Consider the following 16,826-nt stretch of genomic DNA (forward strand, 5'->3'; position numbering starts at 1 on the left):
GAATGATTCGTTTTTGAAATATAACGTGTTTATAAATACATTATCATAATGATGTGAGTTAGGTAATTGTTAATTGTTTAATATTAATGTGAGCATTATTAAGGATATAATTTCAATTGTCATCCTCAATGACATTTCATGATAGGACTTCTTGGTTCACTACACTTTTGTTGGAATAACTATCTAGAGCTTGATCTCATTTTCATATCTAATCTTGGTTCCCTATAATATAGGAACAGCTAAGCAAAGCTTATTGCCTAAACAGCTTAGTTTTGATGTTCAGGGTGATTATGTCTCGAGTAGAGTGGTTGATCATCTATTTCGTCAGATAAATCTTGTATATGAAGACCAGCAAAGGTACTTGAGCTCAGTGTACTCAATTTGATAACTTGCATTTTGCTGAGGGAGATTTCTAATTCTTGTTCAATTTCCTTTGAGGATTCCTCAGTGATGGCATTCTGATTTTGTAACCAATTGATAAAGTATTCTTCACTGGAGCAAGTGAGGATTGAGAAAACTATTCCTCTATAGTAGGACCAAAAGTAGTAACTGCCAACAAATATTGGTGTCATGGAGATGACAATTCTGATTGGAATTATTCTGTGAAGTGATAAGAGCCATGTCAGTAAGGCAATAATAATACTAGCTACAATAAGAATGAGTCCACTGGTTTCAGTTGCTGCAGAACTGAACTCTTCAAGTACTCTGGAGAAAGTGAATATTGTAAATAAATTATTAGTGAACACTTACTTTCTACTAAGAATAATCATAATAACAATCAATACCAAGTAAAAAATTGTAAATGAAAAATTGACAGCAACAGAAGTGACACTATATCTACACTTGTCATTGCTAATATAAATTTCCTCAATTGCACTCGCAATAATACAGTAAATTATTACAGGAATCAGCAAGAGCACAATGAAAACCATGTTAATATATTTGAGTTTTCTCTTTGTTTTAAATCCAATCAAGACAATGAGTTGTCTTGTGAGCAATGTGCAAATCCAACCAAACTATTTCAATTTTTTAGAATAATCCATTGCGAAGAAAATACTTACAAATCCAATATTGAAAAACCAAATTGAAAATGTCACACACAATCCCTTTGTTGAATTTGCGAGTAATCCATTATTGAACTGTAAAATTCGAAAGATTAAGAATGTATCATTTCTAATACTGAAAAATATGAAATACCTACACAATATCCAATAAACATGACTGCATTGAAGAATAAAGTTTTTGCCATTAGAAAGGGATGTTTCGAACGGACAGCAATCTTCTTGTACTTGGTAAAAACCAAAGCCATAGCAACGAAATTACACAAAATCATGAAACAACCAACAGAAAAAGCAACAATATCTGCAGGTGTTTGTGATGGTACTGGTTTAAATCCGAAAGGGTTTAGAATAGATGAATTAGAGGAATCTCCTGAATATAATGGTTGATATTGTTCCGTATCAAAATCTCCAAATAAATTAAACAGAGTTGATAGGAGTGGTGTTTGTTGTTCTTCTCCTATCGAATGAAATGTTAAATGTGTCATGTCATCCACAGTATGTTGAGACATTTTTTATTATAATTGTTTGATGGGCTGACAAGCTTGATTACAATACTTTCGAATATTGTGATACATACATTTATTATGTATAGTGGAGAACTAAATACTGATTAAATATTAAATACATGCAGAATATCTTTGATTACAGAACAAATCTTGGTACGTTCTCATTTTCCTGTGCTAAATAATTTATATTATCAATGTTATTCATTGATAACATGTTTCCAATATTAAATTGAGTAAGGTCTGTATTCTGAGAGAGGAGAAATGTCAGAATAGTTTCAGAATCATTTGGTCCTGTATATTCTGTGAAATAATCAGAGAAGGGATACTTTTCCAATTTTTCCTTAAAGAGATCAAGCTTGGTAAAAACTATTGAAACATCCGCTGGTATATATTCTGAATAATTTACAAATTCACTAAAATTTTGTAAAGCCAACCAAAGACAATTAGCTCCAGAAATTGAGTCTGTTAAATTGTAATCTGCAAGGGAAATTAAATAAATTACTCGTGTCATGGTATTGTCAAAATGAGAAATCCACTTTCGTTTCTCATTTCTTTGTGGACTAGGATCAATTAGTTTACTTGTTTCAAATGAAAATTCATAAATTGATGACTTGGAATGAGGTATTTTAGTTTGTAAAAGATCATGAATTGTAAAATCTGCATTGATTGCTTGTAATTTGGCAATGAAATTCTCAGAAAAAAAGTATCGAATATTTTCCATATATCTGAAATGATGTGAAATGAATTCCAATTCCTCACTCTTTAGCATTGTTAAATATTTCATAAATTCGATCATGCTTGATGTGAAAACTCCACTTTTCCTAGCTTTTTTAATTTCCTCATTTAAATTACTGAATTTAAAATCGACTATTTTGAATGTTTGCCAACAGATGTCCAAACATCGAATGACATACTTTCGAATATGCAATTCTCTTTCTTCCGCATTCATCATGCTATTAGTTTCTTTCGATAGATGATAAATTCCATGTCGAAAGGTTGACTTTCCACTTGAACATGCTCCTAGAATTAGTATTTGTTTTTTGCATGGTGTAATTCTGCGTCTCAAAGCAGTATCAATAGCTTGACTGTGAAGTTTCTGCTGCTTTCGTTTACTCATTTTTTTCTTTCGTGGTTCTGCAAAAAGTTCTTGTCTTGTTCACTATAAGTAAGAGAAAGTAAGTTTGACTACAGCTCTGAAAAGTAATCTATTCGCAAATGAGGCAGTTTTACCACATTCCTAAATGAAAATTTTCTTTCCAAAAAAACATTTGTTGAATTTTGGCTCCTTTTACCCAGGAAAAATGAAAGTCCTTTAAAGTGCATTCCGACTTACTCACATATCTGTTCGTTCATTATTATCTGATCTATTTACCACATGCAATGAACCTCTTAAGAATCCATCAAGTGATAAAAAAACAAATAAATTGATCTCAATCATTGTAGAGGATTAAAATAATATTGTTTTTATTCAATTACTATTTTTAAAATCAATGTTGAACAATAAATCTGAGCGAAGTGGTGATGAAAAAGAGGAGGATCTTGTGATTCAGAATCCCTCTAACTGTAAATGTAATAATCACAACAATGGTAAGCAGCATCTTGAAGGGACAAATTTAATGCAACAACCACAACCACTGTTGGATGATGATGTGAATGATATTCTTCAATTATTAACAATAGAAAGTTGCAGTGGAGGTTGTAGCTTTGATTGTCTTAAATTCGAAGAGAAGGAAGCAGTCGAAGAGGATACCTGTAATCCAATGTCGCAACAACATCTTCCTTCCGATATCAAATCGGAACCAATTCTCCTACTGCTTACTGATAAGAAGGCAACATCAACAATGGATCACAACGTAAGTTATCATCAAACATGTAAATTAACGTGCCATTTGGGCGATTTGACTAATTCAGAAGTCGTATGCATCTAACAAACAAGGCGACAATTTTCATCATGAAAAAAGAACAGACAATATCATCAACAAGAAGAACAAGGCTTCCTCATCATTAGGCAGTGCTTTTAAAGAAGATTTTGTAAATTTTGTTTCAGAATCCACAAGTTCCTCTTACATTCCGCAACAGCCATTCACAACATTATATTCGAAAAGAATGAAGGACGAAGAGATGGTGGAGAATAATCAATCTACTGTTAATGAAGATGGAATCAAGACATCATCTGAAGCTAAACCAACACAATTTAACCACTCCTCACATCATCAAAGGCCTCATCATATTAACAAGGGTCTCGGAGAAGAACAACAATACAAATTTCCTTCATCTATTACACCACTTTCACTGGCCAATATTCATGCCAATGCATCGACTAACTTACTGCTAACTTCATCAACATTATTTAATTCTTCAAGTGAATCACATGGTGGTGGAACCATTTCGAGAAGCTCCTCCAATACTTCAATGGATAGCTCCTCCTATTCACTCTTGAATAATCACCATCATCTAACCACATCTTCCTCACCCTCTGATGGTTTTCACTCAACTCTAAAATCCCTAGAAAATGTTCTCCCTCCATTCTTTACTCCATGCGTGCCACCTCATGCATCATTCAATTACTATTCAGAACATTATTGGGGAGAACATCCCTTATCACTAACCTCCTTCTCTCCAATTCTTCATTATGAAAAGAAGTCATCTCTAACGATTATTTGTCGATACACACCACAACAAACTAGGAATTCTCCAAGAAGGGAGAGACCTTCCTCTCAAAAAGAATTAATAGAGAATGAGATTTATTGTCTGAAAGTTTCACTGGACAAACCATCCATTCCAAAGCTGGAAAGGGATGCAGAAATTTCTCGATTCTTGACCAATGAATTTTCTCAAGTGTTGGATCCAGCACAACAGGTTATTGTCAGTACTAAGGCCTATTTGTCTGATTATTTTATTCTCGTGAGGGAGTTTATTGATTGTGTTTCGTTGAGATCATTTATTGATAGATCGAAAACATATGCTAGAGCAGAACCAATTACTGATGAGAATTTTGAAACCTTAACAGATGATACTGTAACACTTCTCAATGAAGAACAACGAGTGAAAGAAAACATTACAATATTGGAAAGTAATTTAACACTTGCTATTTCTATTTGTATGAGTGTTGCTCAACTGCATCACTCAAGAGTTTGTCATGCTGACATTAGGCCAGAAAATATAATTGTAGAAGGACCTAAATGCAATATAAGATTGATTGATTTTGGAAAGAGTACATTCCTCCCTTTGGAGCATCCATTTTTATATACCGATAAAATTATTGGTAGTCAAATGTATTGTGCTCCAGAGGCAACAGGAAAGATTCCAAAACCAATAGGTTTCCACACTGATATATATTCACTTGGATTTGTTCTCTTTGAGTTATTTTCCAAAGAACATCCATTTACCAAGTTTAGGACATTAGATTTCGTATTTCAACATTTGACTCAACAGCCAGAGTCCTTGTTTCAAAATCTAGCGAGAAGGTCTTTTATATCAGCCAATGAAGGAAACCTATTCACAGCTGCTACTAAAGCAATTTCAAGACTAATTACCAAAGCAATTCAAAAATCTATTGAGAAACGTTATTTGAGTATTTTTGGATTGAAACGAGATTTGGTCTACATACAGAATGCTATTCAACTAGAAGATATGGAAGCTCTTGAAAATTTTCAAGCTGGTATGAATGATGTTCAAACAACTTTATCCATACCTTATGGTGTATATGGTAGAGAGGAAATTTTCAAAAAATTGGAACTGAAACTTGAAAATATGATGGAATCTAGTGAGCCAACGATTGTCCTTCTGGGGGGCTATAGTGGCATAGGTAAATCATGTATTGTTAAGGAGTTTAGGACAAGAAGTAAAACAGCAATACAATTCTTTGAGGCAAAATACGATCAACATATGAATGTACCTTACTATGCCATTATTTCCATATGTAAACAAATTATTGGCGACGTTCTTGGAGAATCTGAATCAGTGATTAAGGATTTCAGATTCCAACTTGGTACACTTATCAATTCAGATCAATTAGAAATGTTGAGTGATGCAATTCCTGACATGTCATATTTATTTACAACTAATGCAACCAAAAAGCATACCTCCCCATCAATGGGAGATCAGAATGGAGAGCGTATGAAGCTCTTTTCACAAGGAAGTAAGTAATATTTTGAATTTAACATTATAACAATATTATATTGCTCAGTTATTCATCTCTTTAGTGTTTATACTCATTTAAAGAAAAAGAGGTTATGCATTTTCTTGGATGACTTGCAATGGACTGATTTTGATAGCATGAAGCTATTGAAGGAAATTCTTGGAACTGGTTCTTGTGATACTGTTCCTCTTTTAATTATTGGAGCATATAGAAATAACGAAGTGGGAAAGGACCATCCTCTATTTTACTTTTTAGAAAATCTCAAACTTAAAGTGAACATTGAAGAAATTGAAGTTGTTGAGTTGACAGAAGATCAATCTAACATGATTGTCTCAGAGTCTTTAAGGAAAAATAGAGCTGAAACAGAAGAACTAACCAAAATACTCTTCTCTAGGACGAATGGAAACCCCTTCTTTTTAAAGCAGTTATTGGCTGGTTTATTTAAGGACGGATCTATTTATTTCGATACTCAAACAGATACTATTACATGGGATAAAAAGAAAATAGAAAATGCAGAATACTCTGAAAATGTTATTGACTATCTCCTTGGACATTTGGAAAAATTACCAAAACAAACACAAGATATTCTTGCATTTGCTTCTTGCTTTGGAAATAAGTTTTCCAATGAAGACATGCTCCACCTACTCAATCAGCAACAAGAAGAAAAGATAGACTTGATGCAACTTAAAGAAAGATTGAACTATGCGGTGAAGGAGGGATGGATTTCAAATATCAATTCTGGTAATTTACGATTTAATCATGATAGACTCCAACAAGCTGCTTATGAATCACTGCCTTTGAATGAAAGGTTGAGAATTCACTATACCTATGGTAAGCAGCTTCTCAAAAAAGCAGAAGAAGATGATTCTTTGGAGGAACGTTTATTTGATATAGTTGTACAGTTAAATCACAAACATAATGATCCTGCTTTCTTGGAGAATAGAGATGAGAGAAGATTACTCATTGACCTCAATAATAGAGCTGCAAAGAAGGCTTTGGAAACATCATCTACAGATAAAGCCATTGGCTTTGTTTATATTGCAAGGCAAATTCTAGAACACGAACCAGACTGTTGGAGTGAAGAAACTTATAAGTTGGCTTTTGAGAGTTTACTAATTGTTGGTAATTGTAACTATTCTGTAAATATAGAATTGGCAACCTCTCTATTCATGGAAGCTATTCAAAAAGCTCAAAACAAGACAGATCTTTATGAGGCATGCAACCATGGATTGATGGCCTATCTTTCACAAGGAAAATATGAAGATGTGTTTAAAATTTTGACTGATCATGTATTTACTACATATGAAGAGTTGAATTTCCTTACTCAGGAGCATACTGTTGAATCCTTGACAACATGGATACTTAACAAGATGAAATACATGAAAGAACATGTGCTCGTTAATTTTACTCAAAAATCTGACATTCTCAATTTGCCAGATATTGATGATTTGGAAAAGTGGCATCTTATTTGTTTGCTCACTCAATCCTGTCCTGCTGTTTTTCATATGAATAACTCACTCAGCAAACACTACTTTATGATTATGATATTAATATCGTCTGATATAGTTTTAAATAATGGCATTACTCCTCTTTCCCCATTGTTAATTTCAGTCTTTGCATGGTCTTGGTGTAATTTTGAGTTTTATCCTCAGATGAACATGTTCTTAGAGGCAGGATTAGAGATGGAAAAGACTAGATTCAGGAATGAGCATGAATTGGCAAGTTGCACATTGATGAAGTTGATGAGTTATTACTTTTCGCCAACAATTAACCCTCTTGAGGTGTGGAATATATCCGAGGAAGCCTTCTTATTGTCTGTGAAATCAAAGAACAAACACTATGGCGGTTTCTCTATTCTGTGGTATCCATTCCATCACTTATTCTATAGCCACGGAGATGTAAAGACTTCTATTGGATTGAGCTTGAATTCAATTGAGATTTTCAAGAGAAATGGAAATGTTATGTTGATGGATGCCAGTAAAATGATACTGGAATTGAAATATGTTCTTTCAGGAGATGTAGACCATTACCTGCCAACGTATGTAAGCCAAGTGAAGGAATATCCATTCTTTAGACAAATGCACTACTCGTTCAAGGGAATTTCACTCTATTTCCAAAATGATATTGAAAAATCTTTCAAGTGTATGGAAAAATCGTATGATTTTAGAGAAGACTCTGTTGGTATGTGTTCAAGCTGGATTGATTTAATCTTCCTAGGTTTAATCTCAGCTATCTTTTTGAGAAGTGCTCAAGAAAAGATTGAAAAAGCCCAAGAAATACTGAAATATTCTATAGAAAGATTGGAAATGATTTCCCAAGCTAATTCTTCTGTTTTTCTTGCTCCTTTGGAGTTCATAAGAGCCGAGACATTGTACTCAGAATATTGTAGAACAGGTGTCGAAAATACTAGAAAAATCATTTCTCACTACAGAAAGAGTTATATTATGGCTGAAAAGGAAAGAAACACCTTTTTAGCTAGGCTGATTAATTTGAGAACAGGAGAGTTTTACAACAGTCTAGGTATGGATGATGGTATTAGTGGAAACTACTTCCTTAGAGCTATGGAATCTTTTGAACAGTTTGGTGCTTCCATCGTTGTTGATTATATTTTGGAGAATTATTCAGGTCACATCGATGGCTATTCATCATTTAGTAATAGAAATCCTGAACAAGTATTCTCTAACACTTCTCTATCTGATGAAACAACAGATCACTCTCTTGCTGGAGTAACAAAGAGCAGAATTTCTGAATCAACAGAATTGGATTTTAGAGAGATTTTCATTTCAATTCTGCCAATTCTTTCAGAACAAACGTTATCACCAAGATGTTGTTTGATTTTGAAGAGAGATTCAACAGTTTATGTAGATGCCGAATTTAATGCAGACCTGAATTCTATTGAAGCACTTTCGTCTACCAAACAATTCGAAAATAGTGATTTGGACAAATTTTCAGATTTATTCCCTCTCAAGATGATTCACAGAACTCTAAGATCCAGAACAGAGCAACAACTCGTATGGAATGACAATGAGAAAGAGTATTACTTTGTGAAGAATGTAGTGGCCTCTGCTTTATCTATTCCTATCATGAAGAAAAAGACAGTCATAGGTATGCTTTTTATTATTATTTTATTTATATTATTTAATGTATTAAGGTTGTATATACTTGGAAAATAAGGAAACGAAGGATGTATTCACAACTGAAAAAATTAACCTTGCCAAACTTATCATCTCGATCAGTTTGGACAATGCTGGAATTTTCACATCTATTAACAAATCCTATGCTAGGTTTTTACCTGCTGAATTCTTAAAGTTGCTTGGAAAGAGTCACGTAACTAAGGTAAGGTTGGGCGATGCAGTTTCTAGAGAAATGACAGTGCTCTTCAGTGATATTTATGGATTTACAGAGATTATGGAGGGACTTTCTGCAAAGGATGGCTTTGCTTTTATTAATCTACTATTGAAGAGTATTGCACCTCCAATTTCAAGAAACTCTGGATTTATTGACAAGTTTGTTGGTGATGGAATATTGGCATTGTTTATTGAACCGCAAGGAGCTGTCACTGCAGCTTTAGAAATGATTTCAGAATTGGAAGTTTTCAATAGTAGAAATAATACCAATGTAAAGTTGGGAGTTGGTTTGCATCATGGTATTGTTCAACTTGGTACGATTGGATATGAGCAACGATTGGATGCTACTGTTATTTCAGATACTGTGAACACAGCTAGCAGATGTGAATCTCTCACAAGAACTTTTCATTCACATATTCTAGTTACTAAACCAGTTATGGATGCTGTTACAGTGCCACACAGTGTGATAAGTACCGAGTTGGGTAAATTCATGCTGAAAGGAAAACACATACCTCATCAAATTTACAATATCGCTTCTAAATCATGGAAAGGAAGTGGTAGTGCTAAAGAATTCGCTTTACTAAGCAAAGTTATTGATCTCTTCTCCAGGAGTGAATTTACCGAATCATTTGCCCTCGCAGAAACAATTCTCAAGAATACAAAGAACAATACCATTATAGCTGCATGCAACATGTATAAGGAAGCATCAACATTATACGGATCAGTTGTTTTACCAAGTGAATGGCAAGGTGAAATTCGGTTGACCAAGGATGGAGAAGTCAGAGAGTACTTTTCAAAATAAATGAGAGATTTCAGATAAATGAAAATTAATTTTCAACAAGCAATCCATCAAACCATTCAGAATCCAATTTAAATATAAATGGAAATTATCACATTGTACAACAATTAGCATATTAGTCACCTCATCCCAATAAATCACAACAAACCAAATTGAAAAAAAATGAAAAAACGACATTCAACCTTTTCCACCACAATCAATCATCGAGATTTGATTAAATCATCTAATTTTAATTCATTATCTACTAGTAATATTCAATCATCATCATCACCAATATTGAGCACTACTTCTAGAAAAGGCTTCCGAGAACGACCACTCATCAAATTCATATTAAAACAACGTTCCAAACGATTGCAACAACAAGGCTCTAGTGAGTTTGCTGGTGCGGAAGTGGAAATTTTGAAGGCTTGTTGGAGAAAAATAGAGGAAGAGGAGATGAAGGACTATCGAGAAAATCTCTCGAATCGATTGGGGTTTTATTTTGATGATGAGGAATTGTTGGCCATGTTCGGAAATCAATTGATGAAGGATGAAGAGGAACTACAGCAGAGGACGACAATGGATACTACCAACACTGAACCAAGTTCGGCTGGTGGTGCTACTCTTGACAATTCTTCACTGAAGAGTGGTGACAGTGCTCGTTCATTGACAAGTTTCGGATCTGACTCGAAACTAAATTCGCCAATTAGTCCCAACCTCGACAAGAAGCATTTGCAGTCAACTTCATCGACCAAAAGCTCCACTTCATTTGCATCCTTCTCTGGTGCACCATCATCACTCACACCAAGCCCAAACATTGAGGAGAACAAAAATCTTTCCTACCTCTACGATATTCATACTTTTCCTAGCAAGCTGAATCTGATACCAACCATGCATTATAATGTGTTGGATGTTGTTGAGTTGTCCTCTGTACAGCAAATTGTAAATATAACAAGTCCTTCTTCGGAGATTGGGATACTTAAAGATTGTACAAATGATTCTTCTCCTACTGTAAATATTGAATCAACCACTTTTAGTCTCGAGATTTTAGATAGTTTTATTACTGTTGATTCTTTTGAAGATTTTTCAAATCCTTCATATAATCCACTCAATATTAGACATTTATATTGTGATTATTGGTCCAACAAACTAGAATTCAAACAAAGGATCAGTAAATCTTCTCTTACTTCAAACAATAAGAAGGAAAATGAAAAATCAAAAAACTATATACCATTTGAAGAATTGGAAAAATGTAGAAATTGTACAGAACTCAAATTGAACAATAACAAGATTAGATCTCTAGATTCTAAACATTTTACCAATTTTGCACACTTGACAGAATTGAATCTATCTTCGAATAGAATGTCTAAAGCAAGACTGCCTGAGGATATTTTCTCACATATGCCACATTTGCAGAGGCTTTCTCTCGATTATATGGGTCTTAAGACTCTACCAAAATCAATTAACAAATTGGTAGAGCTTACCTACCTTTCACTTTCCTTTAACAAATTGAACACTTTCAACTTGCTACATGGAAAAGACAGACACTTGAATGATTTTTGGCCAAAATTGACCAATTTGGAGTACTTGAATTTGTCTGGAAATAGATTGAATAGATTTCCTTCAGAAATTTGTAATTGCAAATCATTGGAATTTTTGAGTTTGTCCAACAATAGAATAATTAACGAGATACCAAAGGAAATTGAAAATCTCAAAAAATTAGCAATACTCTTCTTGAATGGAAACAAAGTTACTGCTCTTGATATTAATAGAAATTTGGAATTTTTAGAGAATTTGACCCATTTGGAATTGGGTCACAATCCTAATATCCATGTGGTTCCACCTCCTGTTTACAATTTAACCAAATTAGAATCACTCTGTTTGAGCCATCTAACCATTAGTCATTTATCGGATGATATTGGAAAATTAAGAAATTTGACTCACTTGGATTTGTATGGCTCCAAACTAACTGGTCTTCCAAAGGGTATTTCACAGCTTATCAACCTTAGGAATTTGGATATGCGATATTGCAGAGGTATCAAGGAGTTCCCTATTGAATTGTTTGGTCAAAAAGTTTCAAGTAGCACTATCACTACTACCTCTCCAATGAAATCCCTTACTAGATTGAGTCTTAGCTATACAATGATAGAGAGCATTCCTGAGGATATTTCCTCTCTCCAGAGTTTACAAGCACTTTTGGTGAATGACTGTCCCTTGCTCGAAGAAATTAAGGGTATTGACAAGCTTGTCAATCTTGTAGAGTTTGACATCAGTCGTTGCATCTCCCTTGTTGAGCCTCCTTCTGATGTGTGTGAGAGAGGTCTTGCCCACATTAGAGGATATCTGAAAGAAAAGGACGATGGACCTTCTATTTTTTTAAAGTTTATTGGATCAGTATTTGGTGGAAATACCTCAAATAATTCCTCCACCAACAAGAAGAAACTACCTTCACCAATAGGCACAGAAAACAACCTCAAAGTGGAACACAATGAATTACTTGTTGCCTCACCAGTACCAAGCATTAATTCTGGAGATGATGATGGTGATAGTGATTCTGATGATGAGATTGGCGCATCTAAAAAGAAGAAACCAAGTCCAAGTGGCAGTACTGTCAAGTCATTATTTTCCTTTTGGAAATAAAGTGTTGAGTAAATAAAAACTGATGAAACATTTAGACATCACCAAATATAATGTCGTTTTTTCCCGTAAATGAGAAATATTTGCATTAAGAACAAGATTCCCGTGTAGTCCAATGGCTAGGATACCTGGCTTTCACCCAGGAGGTCCGGGTTCAATTCCCGGCATGGGAGAATCGTTTTTTATTTTTAAAAGTAATCTACAATGAAGTATTGTATTTTTTAAGCTTGATTCTTTATTCAGTACTTGGATTGTAAAATTCGTTAATGGAAGAGTGAGAAATAGATGCCACAAACTTTTCTTTGGTAATTTCATAGTACGACTCGACAGAATTATAATCTGCATCAGGATTTTTTGCTAGCATGTTGGCATTGGTGATAAGATGATGCATTAGAGAGTCTTTCTCTATTAAATTGTCCTGAATCATTTTGTGAACCATTCCTGAACTGAAATAATTTGTTGAATCCCATCTATTATGTGGTAACTGTGTTAAAATCTCTAAATAGAGAAGACCTCCAACAATATCCAATGTAAATATATTCTCCAACAATGACACATATTTCACAGATAACCTTACCAGTTTTGGAAATCTGCTTCTAGTAATTCCTTGTAAAATATTCTTCTCTGCGGTATCATCTAAAAATTGAGGCATTTTGATTGTCAAATCAATTACGTTTTGGAAAGAACAGTCCTCTAAAAATTTAACATTCGTCCAATCACTATCTCCACCTAAAATTAAGGATAGAAAAAGGACACTGTTTGGTATTTGAAACTTTTCACTTTCCTCCTGTGATATTTCTATTGACATGGCAATAAATCTGTTTGAAAACAACAAATTATCTTTTGCATCTGAAGAGGAAACCATCAATCCAATAGCATTGCTATTCAGAGTACTACTGAGAGATGTGAGTAAACCTAGGTTCATTAGTTGGCATTCCTCAAGAGTAGAAAACTCATTATAACTCGAATTTCTCTCACTATCAAAGTATGATATCATTTCCAATGATAAAATCAATGCCTTATGTAGAAACAACTCATAGCTGCCAAGGGAGAGGTTTTTCTCAATCCTTTGCATCTTTTCATTGTCCACCATTAACTTGGCGAATCTATGATCAAATATCTCCTCAACATCCCAGTCGTAATATTCATTTTCCATTTGATTGAAATCTATTGTAAAACCATACGTGCTAAAAATGTTGTTTAATTCAACAATGTTGCGATATTCACTATTTACGCCCATTTCAGTTCTTTCAATCAACTTTTGTAAGTTAGCCATTTTCAACGTCTCTTCTTCATTAATATCACCCCTGGCGAGTTGAAGCCCACTATAAGAGTCATATCTTCTCAAATACAGAGTCATTTCAAATATGTTGGAAACTTTCAGCCAAAACTCTTGCATTTCCTCATCGTTTAATAATTGATCCCTAAGAGATTTAGAAACACAACAACAAACTGCATGAACTGCTCTTACCTGTGTCAATTTAATATACGAAAATAAGTATTGGTCGTAAAATCGAAAATAGACACACGGATACATTTTACCAAAGCGGCTGATAGGTCCTAGAAGATATTCAAAAATACTAAATTTCCACAGGTCTGTGGGAATATCCAACAAGGAAGAGTGTGGGTGATGGGGTTGTTGTGATGTGAACATTTTTTTTTCAGTGTCGAACTAATCCAAAGTTCATATTTACAAAGGTGCATTTAAAGGTCATCATCTGATTCAACCTCTTCGACTCCCTCCACTATTGGTTCTTCTTCTTCTACAATCATAGGGCCACTTTGATTGTCAACTCTGGCTTTGGTGAATTTGTAGAGTTTGTCCAAGAGTGAACGACCTTGATCCCACCAAGAAATATCAACCTCATGATAGGTGCCACGAAGTGGATTGATAACTCCAATATTCTTAATTTCCATTCCATCCAATCTAGCCATGGCTGCATAGCAGAGTAATTGAATAATCCACTCAACTTCAATATCTTGGGATACCGAACATTTAATATCAATAATGGTCTCGCCATCAATGATGATATCTGCCTCTCCAGTAACATGTTTTCCATAACTGAGACTTCTATGGGTATTAACTGAGCTTTCAGTTTTTTCTACAATAAATGGAACAAAGTGCTCTTGTAAATTATTGAACAGTTCTGTATAGTTTGGAGCAATGTCCTTAATAAAGTCAAACTTTTTCTTTAGATTGGTATTGCCAAGATAGAGCATTCTGGTTCTTCCCTCTTTAACAACTGCATCAAGTTTGGAAATTTCGAATACACTTTCTAGAATATCAATTGACTCATAATTTGGATTTGTAAAAATTCTGTAAGCTGTTTTTAAACTGTCTACATAACCGGGTGGGAAGGCATATTCTGTCATTACTGGAATAACCTCGAATGAAAATTGTCCCTTCTCCAATATTTTCTCGAAAGATTCAATAATCTCAGTCATGACTATCTTTTCATAGCCATCAGTAATAGATTTTAACAAAGCTTTTGGAGGTTTTCCATTTCTCATCAACTGCTTCAATTTCTTTGCATATCTATTAAAGACCTGGATACTGCCTGTATTTAATACGATTGCCTCGTTAATGAAGAGTTCAGTGCATGTATGACTAAAACCTCCTCCATTAGGTATTTTCTCAGAAATCATTCTACAAAATAAAGTATCAATAAAGTTTCCAAAGTCTGTAAACATTTGATTTTCGTAAACCACGTCACAGTATGCAAAGTCTGTATCCACAATTTTGGTTTTCGTAAATTCGATTTGTGGCAAACATCCTTCTTCCTTGAGTATTGTCATGAGTTCTCCATCAATATTACGAACCATATTTGTTACGGTGTATGGATTAATAGATGAGTCGGATGCTGATCTTGGCTGTTCTGAAATACGCAAGTCTGTGGGACTATGTAATCTGAATACGCTACGATCAATCTCTGTTATATAACTCAAACAAGTTGCTGTCTTGGGGAGAACAATGTGTAACTCATCCTTTGCTCTGGTAACAGCCACATATAATACACGTCTTAGTTCCGCATCATTATCACCTTTCCATTTATCATTTGATGAATCCACCAAGAAAACAATATCCCACTCCAAACCTTTAGACTTGTGTATGGTTGATAGGCAAACTTTTCCAGTTGTTGTGTGTCTTTCCATTTCCTTTAAAGATTTTGATTTTTCCATAATAGTAATATGTGGAATGAAGAATTTAGATAATTGTTCCTCTACCTTATAGAGACCATAATTTGTTGGAGAAAGGATTGCTATTCTTTCTCTTGGCACTCCACGTTTCAAATATTCTGATATTTTCTTAGCAACATACAAACCCTGGTTATCATTTACAATGATTGGTTTAAGATTAGATTCTCTTGTGGTTGTCATTTCTTTTGGAATATTATCTGGATTATTTCTCAAAATTGCATTTGCCACTTGCAAAATTTCTGGCGTACTTCTATAATTTCTAGTCAGTGTTAACAGCTTAGAGTTTGGATATTTTGAGTGAAAATTCAAAATATGTTCCACACTGGATCCTCTCCATGAGTAAATGTTTTGCGAATCATCTCCTACGGCAATTATCTTGCATCCTCTTTTGTGAAACTCTTCAAAAATCTCTGCTTGAAAATTATCAATATCTTGATACTCATCAATTATGAGATACTTTTTCTTTTTACAAATTTCATCCGCAATTTCTGGATAATTCTTCATTAAGTTCCTCAATCTATATCCATATTCAATCACACAAGCTTGAGAATCAAAATATTGCCAATATTTCTTCAATGTCTTGTAAGCAAATGCATCAATGGTTCCAATAGTAAATTTACTCTTAACTCCAATACTGGCAAGCTTTTCCTTCATATCATTTGCTGCCAATCTTGAAAATGTTGTCAACATGATCTGATGAGCTGGAATTTTCAAATACTTTATCATGTAAACAATTTTACAAATAATGGTTGTTGTCTTTCCACTTCCAGCGCAAGCCAACACTAACAAGTCATCATTCACATCTCCAAAAACAACTTGCTTTTGTTCTTCACTCAAATCAATCTGTACATCATCAATTGTAAATGTTTTCATAATTTCCTCTTCGGATGGAAAAACAATTTCCTTCTTCTTCCTTACTCTTTTTACAGGCTTTGAAATTTCCTCATCACCTCCAAAATTAATTTCCGGCATTAAACTAATTGCCTCATTACTCATAGCATTAATGATTTCTTCCTTTTCTTGAGGTTGGTGAGTAGAAAATAATTCCTTCACCTCATCATCTTGTTGCTTCAAAGTCTGTTTCCTTCTCGTAGCATTATTAATCAAAGATTGAGAAAAACATCTCCTCATCATTACATGATTCAATAAAGTAGAGTT

General features: G+C 34.1%; 6 protein-coding genes and 1 non-coding gene across 7 annotated transcripts; 3 read left to right on the plus strand and 4 right to left on the minus strand.

Moving 5' to 3' along the window:
• Positions 1 to 266: 266 nt before the first annotated feature.
• On the minus strand, positions 267 to 1,570 carry NAEGRDRAFT_72961 (uncharacterized protein; the record flags this gene model as incomplete). The annotated part of the gene is made up of 4 exons (XM_002671980.1): positions 267 to 705; positions 751 to 1,016; positions 1,062 to 1,139; positions 1,202 to 1,570. 4 exons carry the CDS (start codon positions 1,568 to 1,570, stop codon positions 267 to 269), a joined length of 1,152 nt encoding a protein of 383 aa, XP_002672026.1.
• A 133-nt stretch (positions 1,571 to 1,703) lies between these two features.
• NAEGRDRAFT_72962 (uncharacterized protein) lies at positions 1,704 to 2,684 on the minus strand (the record flags this gene model as incomplete). Its single annotated transcript, XM_002671981.1, has 1 exon — positions 1,704 to 2,684. The coding sequence occupies one exon, from the start codon at positions 2,682 to 2,684 to the stop codon at positions 1,704 to 1,706; it is 981 nt and encodes a 326-aa protein (XP_002672027.1).
• Positions 2,685 to 3,183: 499 nt separating this feature from the next.
• Positions 3,184 to 9,873, plus strand: NAEGRDRAFT_81356 (serine/threonine protein kinase; the record flags this gene model as incomplete). Its single annotated transcript, XM_002671907.1, has 4 exons — positions 3,184 to 3,420; positions 3,554 to 5,708; positions 5,757 to 8,813; positions 8,860 to 9,873. The coding sequence occupies 4 exons, from the start codon at positions 3,184 to 3,186 to the stop codon at positions 9,855 to 9,857; spliced, it is 6,447 nt and encodes a 2,148-aa protein (XP_002671953.1). The 3' UTR covers positions 9,858 to 9,873.
• A 143-nt stretch (positions 9,874 to 10,016) lies between these two features.
• NAEGRDRAFT_81357 (LRR domain-containing protein) lies at positions 10,017 to 12,520 on the plus strand (the record flags this gene model as incomplete). The annotated part of the gene is made up of 1 exon (XM_002671908.1): positions 10,017 to 12,520. One exon carries the CDS (start codon positions 10,017 to 10,019, stop codon positions 12,471 to 12,473), a length of 2,457 nt encoding a protein of 818 aa, XP_002671954.1. The 3' UTR covers positions 12,474 to 12,520.
• A 51-nt stretch (positions 12,521 to 12,571) lies between these two features.
• Positions 12,572 to 12,643, plus strand: NAEGRDRAFT_t616. The gene has a single exon. It is a non-coding gene; the product is annotated as a tRNA-Glu (tRNA).
• A 62-nt stretch (positions 12,644 to 12,705) lies between these two features.
• On the minus strand, positions 12,706 to 13,869 carry NAEGRDRAFT_52551 (uncharacterized protein; the record flags this gene model as incomplete). Its single annotated transcript, XM_002671982.1, has 1 exon — positions 12,706 to 13,869. One exon carries the CDS (start codon positions 13,867 to 13,869, stop codon positions 12,706 to 12,708), a length of 1,164 nt encoding a protein of 387 aa, XP_002672028.1.
• A 305-nt stretch (positions 13,870 to 14,174) lies between these two features.
• Positions 14,175 to 16,799, minus strand: NAEGRDRAFT_52552 (uncharacterized protein; the record flags this gene model as incomplete). The annotated part of the gene is made up of 1 exon (XM_002671983.1): positions 14,175 to 16,799. The coding sequence occupies one exon, from the start codon at positions 16,797 to 16,799 to the stop codon at positions 14,175 to 14,177; it is 2,625 nt and encodes an 874-aa protein (XP_002672029.1).
• Positions 16,800 to 16,826: the final 27 nt, after the last annotated feature.

This window comes from Naegleria gruberi (assembly GCF_000004985.1).
Source record: "Naegleria gruberi genomic scaffold NAEGRscaffold_57, whole genome shotgun sequence".
NCBI lineage: Eukaryota > Heterolobosea > Eutetramitea > Acrasida > Naegleriidae > Naegleria > Naegleria gruberi.